At 38.7% G+C, this 13,763-nt stretch overlaps 1 protein-coding gene across 1 annotated transcript in view; it reads left to right on the forward strand.

Annotated features, from left to right (window-relative positions):
• Positions 1 to 13,763, forward strand: part of FAM171A1 (family with sequence similarity 171 member A1) — an 87,946-nt gene that overhangs the window by 71,272 nt on the left and 2,911 nt on the right. The window contains exons 6-7 of the mRNA XM_059818488.1: positions 10,406 to 10,522; positions 13,029 to 13,143. Coding sequence (XP_059674471.1) covers positions 10,406 to 10,522; positions 13,029 to 13,143 — 232 coding nt within the window. The remainder of the gene's footprint in view (positions 1 to 10,405; positions 10,523 to 13,028; positions 13,144 to 13,763) is intronic.

Below are 13,763 nucleotides of genomic sequence, written 5' to 3' on the forward strand. Positions count from 1 at the left end.
TGACCTATCCATATCTCTAGTGTTTCACACTACTGTGGGAGAGTGGTTTTATTTCATAGTACACACTTAGAAGTTTAAACATAAAGAGATATGGAGTCTCATTTTTATAATCAGGATTGCTCAGTGGGGTATTCTGCATTGGTAGCTTTTTTTTTTTTCAAGCGCTATATTGTTTTTCTCAAAATTTGAAGGGGCTGAAAAACTTTTTTTTGTCTTTATCCGTAAACAGATGGTTGGGATCATTACTTCCTCCCTGTATATTTGCCTTGATGTCAGTAAGATTTAGAGCATTATAATTAGTCTCTCTATTCTTGGACACCAGATTTCTGTCTAAGACTTCTATCTAGCCTTGTCCTCTTCAGTCAGAAATGAATATTACAGATCACAGTAGAAATGAAACTTTGTACCTCCTGTATCATTTCCAGCTCCTGCCAGCTGGACTGAATAACACAGCACTTGCTCAGCTGTATTCTCCTCAGCCCCCATTTCAATGGTTTATGCTTTATGTTAAGGTGTCTGTTTTTCATTGGATTCAGTGAGCAAAAATGTAAGACCGGCATTCTCCATTTTAAGTCCTCAGTTTCATCCCATGTGGTATGGAGGCATTATGTTGCACCTAGACCTCTAGATCCACATCTAGAGCTGTATGAAGGACTTTAAATTATTATCAAATATTCCAGAGTGCATAATATGGAAATGGGATTTATTATTCAGTGACAATACCAATGCATCTGCTAGTTTATTAATCCCACCAAATAACAGGAAAATATTTTCAACACTGTCTTCAACCTTGTGCGGCAAAGGACTCTGGAGTGAAGGGGTTAAATCTCCACCCTTTTGCTCCTCCTCCTTAAAATGTGTTATTTCTTGTGCACTGCGTGTAAATGAAGTTCGTAGTAGTGTTTCTCTGTTCTTCCTCCTCCCTGAACACTTGGTGTACATCTTTGATGTGACCATGTTGTTGTCTTTAAATTACTAGCTTCTTTGCAGAGGAGGATGTTTCCCCAGTGCCTGAAATCTCAACCATGTATTAATGTAAAGTGATGGCAGAATATGGAGAAGAGTATCTTGGGGAACTCTTTTTATAGCTTTATAAAGCACAACACTTTATGTACTGTGCTGTCCTTGGTCAGTGCTTTCTGACTGCTTTTAATGCCGTAATAGATTTCTAAATACATTTGAAAGTCTGGCACTTACTTTTTCTGGGTGACGTCTTGCCTTCAGTGGTAAAATTTCCACTGAGTTTTGTAGAGTCAGAATTTCCTGATGTTCCTTCCTCAGCAAAACGAAGATAATGGTTTCTGTGCTTAAAAGAAGTCGTGAGGATATACTTATGTATAAACAGTATCGGTGCCTACTGAAACTTGGCTGCAATATGGTTTTGCTGTATTTCATGGAAGTGAGATGATGCTTGTTTTGCGTTCATAGTGTTTAAAGGGAGAGAGCAACAGCTACTGTCAGGCAGAAAATGTAAGCAGGTTACTCTACGTCTACCTGTCTAGTTAACTGCACATTATTTGTAAATAAGATGATTTGTAAAAGTCTCTGATTTAAACTTCCCATGTGGTAGCAACAATAATCCACCCGAAGAAAAGATTAACTTATATTTTCATAGTTTAAAAATAAAACATATTCCTTTTTGTTGTGAATTCAGTTAACTTCTGATTGCCACCATATTCAATACACTGCGTGACAGACAGAAAATAATAATTTAACAAAAACTTTTGCAGTCTGTTGCTCGATCTGACACTGGGTATGAGTACATGCCTCTGAACTTGGATAGATGGCCTGCATTTGGACTACATGCAGCTGCACACATGGCCTGAGACTTCATGCACTTCTCCGTGGGTTTTATTGGGTTTTCTATGCGTGAGAAATGGACATATTCAGGAAAACACATTCCCTGCCCCCAAAAGTTTGGATTTAATATAATCAGATCCAGAACATTTGGTTCTAGATCAGATTCACTGGTAATGTGGAGATTTATTTGCAAATTGCAAGGAGAAGACCAAGCCTCCAAAAAGTTCATAGTTATCCTATTTCTGTAGTTTACAAGTTCCTTGACAATTTGATTTTTACTTCCTTTTTTATCTCAGCTCTGATGGTTAAATTATTCTTAAAGACTACATACACTGAGGAATACAGATTTTTAACTAACTCCTCTCAAAGAATTTCGTATTTTGTGTGTTGCCATAGAAATAGCAGCTACCAAACCCAACTTTTTAGCATGTATGATGATTATGTAATAGGTGCAGATGTAATTGTGGAGTAGTAAACAGACCTCAGCATTGAAAGGAAAAGAAGCTTTTCCTCTGATGCTTCCCAGTGTAGCTCACTGAGGTGTGTTTGTCACTATCATGATTCCTCTGGAGAGGTATAGTGGATCACAGGAGGCAGTTCTGCTTATTTATCAGTACATTTGTATGTTGTTTTTAAAATGGATGTTGTGGCTTACACATGTGAAAGTGATGTGAATGGATTGTTTGATCCTCTCCCCACCTCATATACCATCTGAGTTGTATTTGTGGCAAAGCAGACATGGTAGGGCATGATGGTGGAGCTTAAGAGGATGTTGAAGGAATCAGGTTGGTGCCAAAGTGTAATGCTATAAGTAAATAATCTACTATTATGTAGTCAAGGAAATAAAACTGGAAACAAATAGTATGGCTTCTGGGAACAGGTTTTAATAATGTTGTATCATGTAGATACATGTAGCCCTGTAGCTCCACCTACAGAAGGCATGCAGTAAAAGAGGGGAAGAGGTGGACATCAAAATTTCAGAAGTGGAGAAAAGACTATTGCGCTTGTGCAGCTGCTTGAATTGGAGAGGACTTGGAGATTGGTGGAAATACAGGCAGGAGTGCATAGAGCTGGAGTGTGAAGTGTCTGAATGGTGCTGGAAGAGGCTGAGGAGGACCTGGGACAACTTTCCTCTGTGGCCTTGGGATGGTAGATCAAATCCCATTGTGCATCAGCTTCCAGCTTGAAAAATAGAAACTGAATGTGAGCGTGATGTGAGGCTGAATGAAGGAAAAGGCATGCAGTGTTTTGAATTGCCTTGTGCTTTTATTTATTACTTGTTCTAATAATTTTGTCAATAACTGACTGAATTTGATTAATAATGTGGTGAAGCGAATATTAAAGGCAGTATCTTTCAAGTACACCAGTAACTAGGGATGGTGGTCCAGCAAGCATAACTAAGCTTTCCCTTTTGAAATATAATTATTAACTACTAATTACGTACGGAAGTAATTTTCTTTAATAAGTCTCTTCTGTTCTGGCATTCTGGAAGGAAATGCTAGCAATGCAAGCAGTTCTCTGGACAACGTGCACTGCCTTCTGCCCAGATGTAATTAAAATTATTAAATAATGAAAACTGGCATGTTCTTTTGTTAAACACTTGACAGGTGATTTAAGGGAAAAAATTAGTAGAGGTGGCAAAAACTACAGAGCTTCTCAGACACTAGCAATAAATTGAACCGTTAGACTTCCTTGCAAAAGTCTACAAGGTATGATGTTAAAAGCATTTTCCTTACAGTACACCAAATGGTGGTGCTGCTACAACAGTAGCAGTATTTAGCCCTGGAAGGCTCGTGTAGCAAATTCTGTAAGAGTGGAAGAATATGAAGGTATGAGCTCAGAGCAGGGACATTTATTTTTTGATGTTGCTTAGCAACTCCAAAAACAAAACTGTAATATTAACTCGAATACTATGAATTCTTAAACCCGTGTGTATTGGGGGGAGGGGAGGAGGAGAGTAATCTTTACCCATATTCAAGAAGGAAATTTTCATCTTCCAATTTCAGTGGCTTTTAGCTTTTTAGAAAATGAACGAAAGTAAAACCAAAAAACACATCCTTTTGTAGTAAAACTTCCCATGCTGATGCAGATTAGAGGTGATTTTTGGTTGGAAGAAGAAATCTGATAAGCAGCTTTCAGCTGGTAGATTCAAAAGCTATAGATTATGTATGTCAGAACATGCTTTAGGAAGTTATTTTCACAAACTTGCCCTTGATTAACTCTCCATAATAACATTGCCATTTGAAGTGTCTAAATCAATTACTTCTAGAAACACTGTTAGTATGTTTTGAATATCCTTTGCTGTCCCACACTCTGTCTGATAACAACCTGCCTCATTCCTTTTGACACGTATATCTCCATTTAACTGTGAATCTCTGCCTAAGCAGGCAATCTCACAAGACATCGCAGACTTTACAGAAGAGATCCATGCTGAAAGAAAAGCACTTCTCATTAAGGAATATTTATTGAAAATGCTATTAAGTAGTACGGTTAAAAGTATCTTTCTTTTCTTTCCAAAACTCTTTTGTCCAGGGAAGGTAATCTTGTGAATAAAAATAAATTCATATAATGGGATTATGCTTAATTTGCTCTCTGGCTAATTAAATCCTCTTATTTGTCAAACCTATTGGATGGAAATAATTCATGCTGTAAATAGCACAATTTTGGTTCCCTGCTTGAGTGGGATTGAATGATCCTATCGCCAGTTACAAGAAACAAAATAAAAAGCAAACAGTATTTGATGAAGGAAGGAGTTTCCTACCAAAAGCTCTCGTGTAAAAGTAATTTATGGAAAAAACCCACCATAGCTACCATATATTTAAACACTAGCAATATTTAGACTTCATGACTGTCCTTAGGGAAAGCTGCTGGCTACAGCACACTCCTCTGACAGTCATTTACCAGAACTGTTTTGATCTGTGATAGGAAGAATACACAATCAAAGTCAGCAGAAGTCACTGCCGCAGTAATGATGTGGGAGGCTCTGAAATGGTCAGCTTGGAAAGTTAAACCTGAAGCAAGCAGTATTATACATCCTCCCAGAGAGCCAAGTTCTGAGCTGGGGTGCCAGGGTGCAAACTCCCCTTGCAGCCAGCACACACAGCTAAGAGGAGAATTTGTCTCCTTTCTTCTTGACTTTAATAGGAGTCACATGGGTCTCTCTAGAGCAGATGGCCTGGTGTGGCAGTCCTGCCTGAACAAAGCGCGGTCCTGCCTCACGTAGGCCAGTAGGAAGTTTGCCATTTGCTTGAGCTGGAGCAGCGCGGAATTGTCAGCATGAAAGGTCGCACACATGGAAACTAGAGAGGCGTATGATTCCCTGGATTTCACCACAGACTAATTTTTAAAGTAATAAGGTCTAGCTTTAAAACATGGAAGTAATGTCTTATTCAGAGGCATCGTGCATCTAAACTACAAAAGCAGATCCATTCGTGCTGCCTGGATCCAGCAAGCTGTCTCATTGAATAGTTAGTGTCTTTGAAGACAACAGGACGTCTCTTTTCTGGGCAGACTGGCCATACGTGCAGTGACCTGATTGTGCAGGGAAATAGTCTAGAATAGCTGTTCTGTAATGGCGTTTCTGCAATAGCTGCCCATCTGGACACAGTCCGTGCTGAAAGTGCCATTTTTCAATCTGATTTAGAATTAAACTAAATTAAATTACAAAAAGGCATTTTTAGTGCAGAATGTGTGTTGAAATGGAGATTTAATGGGCAAACATTTTGCTGTTAAATTTATTCATGATAACCCCCTCTTGCCCCCATTGGCAAGTCCTACAAGCTGCCTGAGATAAATATGCATGTTCATCAGAATCAAAGTTACTGCAAACTATTAAGATGCTTCTCTCTAGCAGAATTTATTTCTCCTGCTCTGCTGAAATCTTCAACTTGTTTCTGATATTTGGGTATTTTTGCAGCCAGTTGGAGCTCAGCTTTCTTTATCTGATTGTTTTTTGATTTGTATTTCTTTTAAAGTACTCTCATTTTTATACTCTTTGTAGTGTTAATTATGGTAGTTCTCTTACCTTGCTTTTAAGTTACCTATATGAAGCAGTGCTGGGTAGCTGTTTTATAAGCTTTTTAAGAAGACATTTGTTAAATGACACCATTTATTCTAAAAGGTCAGTAACACTAAATTTAATTTTGGTGAGGAAAGAGTTAAGAAACTTCTTGATTCTCCCCCTGCCATTAGTTTGAGCCAAGAAACAGCTCCCCTGACTTGAATCCTGGATCAGCACATTGGCTCCACTGAGCAGTAATAGAGGAAAAAGAGGAAGAGAACTGTAAAAATGATCTATAAGCAAGAATATCTCTATATATAGAAGTTTTCCGTGAAGCACCAGACACTCTTTAAGAATTAATGGCAAATTGGCCCAAATCATGCAGTGCTTACAAACGATACTGACCTTGCTGTTTCTCTCCAAAGATGCATTGACATGTTTTCTTTGGAACTACACAATCAGTCTTGAACAAAAATGATCAGTCCCATTACATCCAGTTATTTGTACTACTTTTTATTTATAATCCTGTATTGCTTGTTACTTAAAAATTTTTGCACATCGTTTATAAAACTTAATAAGCTGTGAAGCTAGTTGATTGTGCTGACCTGGGCAGGGGGAGGAAGTATATATTATAGGATATTTGGAGAATAACGAATTAAATTATCATAACACTTAGCCATGCAGGGAGGTAAGACATCTCTTCCCTCCTAAAGCATTCTGCTTAATTCTCCTGCAGTTGTAATCCTGCCTGCACAGAAAAAAATGAATGCTGCTTGCCCTTACTCCATTTGCAGGCTAGTGGATAGAAAAGGACAGAAAAATGGAAAAAGTTCTTTATTCACTGCCCCTCAGTCTCCTCCCTTGCTTACAAGAGCAAGTATGTGAGGACACAGAAGAGGGTAATTAGCTGCATTTTTAGAACAGGAAAACATCTTGTTTCCCACTGCAAGGAAGAATCTGGGATGGGATAGGGAATTTGTTCTCGAGGCTGCACAGCAATGAACTCTTGCTTACTCAAGGCAGCTTGAAACACTAGGACCATAGCCAGTAAGTACAATGTGATTGGGTTTTGTTTGGTAGAAGGTCCAACGTTAGTCATTACAGCAAGGCATTGCATGCAGGGAGCTACAAGAACACTGCTTGGTGTTTAATGGTAGTTGAAAAGCGACCAGGATATTAGAACCTATAAAGGATGAAATATGAGAGAGACCTGGAAACGCCTTGATGGATTTGCAGAATACTGATGGCACATCAGTTCCCTCCAGTAATACTACATTGGCTTTTGTGTATTTGATCACACAAGAAACAATACAGGACTTTGTGTTTCAACTGTTTCCACTCAAACCTGTTTTGCTGCTGCTGTTGTGAAGGATGGAGTTCTTTATTCTCTTCATCCCACGATGCGGGAGGATGCTCTGTTTTATGAGAGGACTGATGGTAAGAGATGGTGGAAGTATGAGGTGAGTTTATCACCAAAGTGTTGGACCAGGAAAGTATTAAGAAAGGCAGCTGATGAGATTGTGTACCCGTGGTTCCCAGGAACCTGTACTTGGTGTTGTCCATTTAAACAGTAATTCTTTTCAAGCTGTCATCACATACTAATGTGTAGGGTATGGTCAACAAAAGCTTTGTCACTCTTGTTTAAAGATGACCAATATTGGATATACCTGTTACACTTTTTAAATTCTTAACTGTCCATAACAGAGAGAGGGAATTACATTTTTCCCTAGTGTTACACAGACCAATACATTTCCTCGAGTATATCCAGTGGTTAGCAAAAACAGGTGACCTAAATGAGCAGAAGACAAGCATGAAACCTGACTGACCTTGTGCAGTAGACTCTATTGTTTGCTTCGATTGCAAATACAGGGATTTCTTTCGTTGCTAAAATATGAGCAGTCTGAGCTGCTGCTTGTTTGGCAGGATGGCAGCTGAGCTCTGCTTGCAGTGATAAGAAAGCAGCCTCTGTTAGCTTCTTGATCGCTGCATTATGCAAGCAGAGTATTACTGAGCAAAAGGCTTTTAAAGAGGCATGAGGAGGATTGTGTTCGTTAGAATGCAGTGTAATGTGAATAAGGCAAGCTGGACACAAGTTCCCCCTAGTGAGGGAATCGATAATAGCTTCTGCTCGAGGAGGTAACTATAAAAATAGACTACAAAGATAATGAACTTTGCTAAATTACATATGTATGTGTTCCACTTGTGTATGAATTTCAAGGGCTTAGAGACAGTAAGAGAAGTACGGGAAGCATGATGAATTCATCACCCAGGTCCTTCCATTCTTTTTTTTTTAATCAGCACTTCTATATCTCTTTTAGTCTTAAAGTTTTGTTTCACATAGTTGCATATTTCAATTGTTTGTTCATATTCTCATTGTCTGAACATCGCAGAAAAAAAGTGACAAAGTTTAAGTTTACAGGAGTTTTCTTACCAAATGGCATTTTAAGCACAAGATAGAAACAGTTATTGACCCTGTGGGCTATTTTTCACCTTGTGGCTCAGGGCTATTAGTATGACATCTTCCTCAAAAGTGCATGGGTAGAGAATCTGAAGGGATAGTGGCCATCTTAGTGGAGAAAAGGAATCTACTTTTCCTAGTTTTTCCAGAAACTTCACGCATAACTGTGGACAATTCAATTCTATTCTTCCTGATAATGTTTCCTTAGAAAAGGTAAACTAATGGCTACATCAAGGTGTTCTGATATGACAGTTATGGATGCCATATGTGCAAATCTATCCACACAGATTTTGGTCCTTTTGGTACTGTGAATCAAAATTACTTGTCTTGTGTGACTTTCTTTATGAAATAACAGATTACTGCTACCCTATACAGACTGGAAGTGATACTTGGAAAACTGAAAATTACGTCAGTAATTCCTTTTCCCTGTTGCCCACAAATTCAGTTTGGTTGCAAATAGAGTCACTATCTGTCAATAATAGTCACCTAGATCTAGAAATCCTCTCAAACGTGTATTTTTCTAAACCTTTCACTATATTCAGATGGGTTTATTATTAGCCAAAGGTGGTGGACTTTAAGGGTGTACTTACATAGGAAAAATCAGTAGTAGAAAGGAAATAAATACTCGGCCATTCTCACATGTACACGATTTGCACAGATGGATAATCTAAGGAATACAGAGGAAATCATCAGGATCTCAGTGGTATTAAACCAAAACAACAACAGCATCTCTTCTGTGGGTTCTGCACTCACTGCTAAGTGTTCAGATGACTGTCATCCACAAACGCTCGTGCTTAGTCCTGAGTGACATCTGATGAAAAGCACCATTCCGGCAATTACATGCAGAGACTATTTAAAGGAAAGGGAATCACACGTACAAGATGCAGCTTGCCTTTAAAGTGAGCATTTGAAGCTGAGTAAGGTAAATGCAGCACTCTGTCCCCCCTTTGCACAGAAATACAAAGCTGCGCTACAGAAGTGCAGAGGGGTTTATCCCTTCTCTGTACACAGATTAGCTGTACTGGTAGTGGCCACCAAAGTGTGTGAAGAACATCCTTAGTGAGTTAATGCCCTCTGTTATGACCCACTGGAGATGCCAAGCCAGGACTGCAGCTTCAGGAAACACTGTTTGGTGCCAGGGGTGGCTTCCCAGCGACTGCTCTCAGTGTCCAGGCCAGCAATTCTTTGTTTCTTTCAAAGAGAATAAATATGGGAGCAGTCTACAAGCCACACTGGACATTTAACATATCAGAAACTAAGGTGAATTTTTTCTCCTACAGCCCCAGAATCAGGAGTCTTAATGAATTAAAAAAAGGCATACAGCTGATTCAGTTGTAAAGGTTTTTCGTAGCCTGATTCTTGCAATAAAATTTATCTTCTGAAAGTAGAACAGCTCTCAACTAGTGCAGATTGTCAATCTGGACTACTTAAGAGTTATGTGTACTTAAACACATTGCTTTAAAATTGTCAAACTTATTTATTTTTAAATTATCATTTGATAATTCTAAAAAATCTATTACATTTCCTTTGAGAAACATGTTTTAAAAAACTCATCATCCATTACCATACAGTATTCCTGGATGTATACATATTCTGAATGACTAACGTTGCTGAATCAAAGTGATGGTGCAACTTAACTCTACATTTATTGGCAGTAAGATTCATAAACTTGTTTCTCTATAGGAAAACCAACATTTTTAGGAAGTATTTTCTTCAGTCTTCTAAAAGTTGACAGCGGGAGCTGATAGAATAGTGGTGTGCAGAACTCACATGTGGTCTGGAAGATGTGATGTCTCTTGAAATACAGTTTTTAAGTTGGCTGTCTACATATAATAAGCTTCCTTCTTTAAAAAAGGGGAATCTAATATGACAATAATTATTTTCTTTTAAGCCTTTTTGAAAATTTATTAGTTTTATTTAATCTTAAATGGTTTTTGTGTACAAAGCTTCTGAGAAGGCCATGGGGATGACTGCTTGCGGGAGCTCTCAAATGCCAGTGACAAAAAGGCACGATCTCCCACTTCACAGCAAAGCACACAACCCCTACAGCACATTGATAGGTTTTCTTACTGCTTGCTTTTCCATTTGTTTGCAGAGGAAGCTGTGAGTATATCTGTAACACCTTCCTACAACCTTTACATTTACAGGGACGTGGCTGAAGAGTAGTTTGGGCCTTGTACAACAAGAAGGAAATCAGTTGACTTGGACTTACATTGCACCTCAGCTGGGCTACTGGGTTGCAGCTATGTCACCTACTATCCCAGGTAAGATGGAATTGAATTTTATTGATATTCGCAGCATTGAGTAATTATTTATTCATAAATAATGTTTGTATTTTTCAGAATGACCTCATCTGAGATGCCACAGCTTGATCAATAATGGATTATTAGAAAACAGAAATCTGAAAGTAAAGGGCTAAAATATTTTGGGGATTGTGGGGGGCAACCTTTGTACTCAAAACCTCTGAGTCATTTCAATGGGAAACTTTTTAAAGCGTTCCTGCTTTGATGCATTTATGTCACCACTGCCCGGTAGAGCCATTGCTAGAAAATGAGGAGAGTTGTATGATCAATGTACTGGTGTTCCAGCAAGTAGAAAAACACGTGCTGTGAAGTTTCTGCACAGAAACTCCCAAAGAAAAGGATTCACTTAAGACCAACGTCATCCTGGGTTAGACGTTTACTAATGCATTGATTGATTGTAACGTCATTTTTTTCTTTTACGCTGAAGATACCCATTTTGCCCTGACTTATGCTTTGCATCATCTTGGTGACTGATTAATTTACACTGTGAATAACTTGGCGTAGAAGTTCTAGGAAGTGTATTAGCAGCATGGCATCAGTAGATGAGCTGACTGGTTGCCATCTGCAAGCCTCCTGGCATAACTGTGGAAAATCACTTTGAACAAGGCATTATATGTACTTCTGTGCCTGTGGAGATTATTAATGTTGCCGCTTCCTGTTCCTTTTTTCTGTCTGTGGCTGCCTCAGATTTCCTAGTATTAGTTCTTCAGCCACCAATAATCAGATATACCTCTGTGTATAAAAAAGCCAATCAATCAAACCGAAAACTCCTCCTCTTAGAGATTTTCTTTATTAGGTTTTCTGGATGAAAACCAAATACAGTAGGAATGAAAACATTCTTGCCTTGGCTGTGCAAGCTAAATAGACTATATCTAACCAACAAAACAAACTCTAACATGAGGACTGTTTTTAAAGTCTGCTTGTGTATGCCATGAAGTTGTTTCATGACATGCAGAGCATTTGGAGGTTTTTGCTGTGTTATGCCTTATGCAAGCTTTTTATTTGATGTTATATTAAATGAAACTCCTGGAATATTCAACTGATTCATTGCTGAACAGAGTTTAGAGGCAGGTGCAGATCTGAATAAACTTATCATATTGAATTTAATTGAATTTTACAAAATAATTGTACTTTAAGAAAAAGCAACTGCTCTGAGGAAAATATTTCCCAGCAGAGCTCTGTCCCAGACTGCAAGGAAGTTATACTTGTCATAAAATTGTGCTTTTAACTCTAAGGCTAGAAGGCCTGTGACTCTAACAGGAGAAGGCTTATTTGTCCTTGCAGTTTAACTTGTATGGCAGGATTTCTACTTGTGTTTTATTTTTCCTTCTTTCTGAGGGCTAGATCTGGGTTCCTAAAACTTTCTTGCAATGGGAACAACATTTTCATGAAAAATTCAAGTGATTTAGCTCTTCTTCTTTTTCCTTAATGTCCTGAAGCAACAGTATCAATCAATTATGTAAAGGTAGTGGCAGGACAGAATGTATAAAGATTTAGATTTTCCCAAATGCAATATGCTTGATGTTATTTTTAATCAGGTTAATGTCTTTTTGCTTATTTTATCTCCTCATTGAATCTATTTGATTTCTTAGCTCAAAAAACGGCGAAAATGAGCTTTGTATTCCTAGCAGTGGCTCTACAGACCACTCAAGATCCACAGATGAGGTTTTAAAAACCTCATGATCTAGAACCTTAATGTTGGCCAACTTTGCTGTCCTTCACAGCACATGCATGTTACTCTGTCAGCTGGTGCTGTACCTCCTTGCCTGCAGATGTAAACTTGGGCCTTTGTTTCAAAATCATGATAAGGATTTTACAAACCAACAGGGTTACACATACGTAATTGTGAACAGATGCTGTCCACATGTGTGCATTCCTTTTATGTTAGAACATTTACTAAGCGCTTTGGAACCTGGAGTTACAACACTGTTTCACTAGTGGCCTGTTTTTTAAAGCTACTGAAGATGTGCTTGGCTTGGCTTGATCTAGACTTAAGAGCACCAACACATCTTCCAGTGAATCCTGTACTGCACTGTGTGTACTGTTTAGTGCAAAGGACCACAAATGTTGCTAAAGAGAAGTTTTTGACCACAGTGCTGCTACATGCATTACAGTGCTGGAAGATGCTGTGATGGCTTTTCTCCAGTGATGAGAGCTTTGGCGCACTGTGTCGGCATCAGGACCTGGAAGGCAGCATTCACTGATGCATGCTCCCATTGAAACTAACTACTTTTCTGCAGAATGATCTATTTGGACTTGCAGTCATGAAAACCAGCATATGCTTTCTCCACAACTTGCTTCCTTCGCCAGAGATGGTCTGCTTAATAGGCACAGGGCTATGAGTGGCAATGTTGCTCACTTAGCACCCTGGTAACAGGGGAAGATGTCCCACTCTTTGTTTAAAGTCTTGTTCCTCTTCCTGTTTGCAGGTTGTTGCAGGTCTAAATTCTCTTTTCTGGCCTTCCAGGTCCCGTTGTAACACACGACATTACCAGCTATCACACAATGTTTCTTTTGGCAATTTTAGGAGGGATGGCTCTCATACTTCTAGTCTTGCTGTGTCTGCTTTTGTATTATTGCAGGTAAGATTCACCATCCTGATTACTTAGTTCATGTTGGAAATGTAAGCTTTTTTGTGCACATGAAAATAAAAGATTTTGTATTGAAACATTTTTACTTGGGCGGGGGCAGGAAAGCAAGCAAGCACTTGAAGAAGAAAGAAACATCAAATTTATTATGTTCCTGGTTACATGCAGCATATACAGTCGCTGCTTTTCGTAGGATCACAGAATGATAGGGGTTGGAAGGGACCTCTGGAGATCATCTAATCCAACCCCCCCCCCCCACCAGAGCAAGTTCACCTAATGCAGATTGCACAGGAATGCGTCCAGGATGGTAGTTGAATGAATTGCACACACCTGTACCTGTGTTTTCCTTGTAAGATGTTCTGAAACCTCCTATAGAACATAGGCATAGGTCCAAGATCTCTATCATTGTACCTGTTCTGCACTTGCAAGTGATCTTTTTATTAGTCTTATATTAAAATGAATGTTAAACTTTTATCAGCAAGTGTATATTAATGAGTGATTTTGTATTTGCCTCCTCCAGACACTTGCTCCAATTTGTAATTGGTGCTTGAGATATTTCCCAAATGACGTTAGTTATTCTTTAATTTTATCTTTGCTGCTGGGATAAGCTTTTA

This window comes from Gavia stellata, chromosome 6 (assembly GCF_030936135.1).
Source record: "Gavia stellata isolate bGavSte3 chromosome 6, bGavSte3.hap2, whole genome shotgun sequence".
Classification (NCBI taxonomy): domain Eukaryota; kingdom Metazoa; phylum Chordata; class Aves; order Gaviiformes; family Gaviidae; genus Gavia; species Gavia stellata.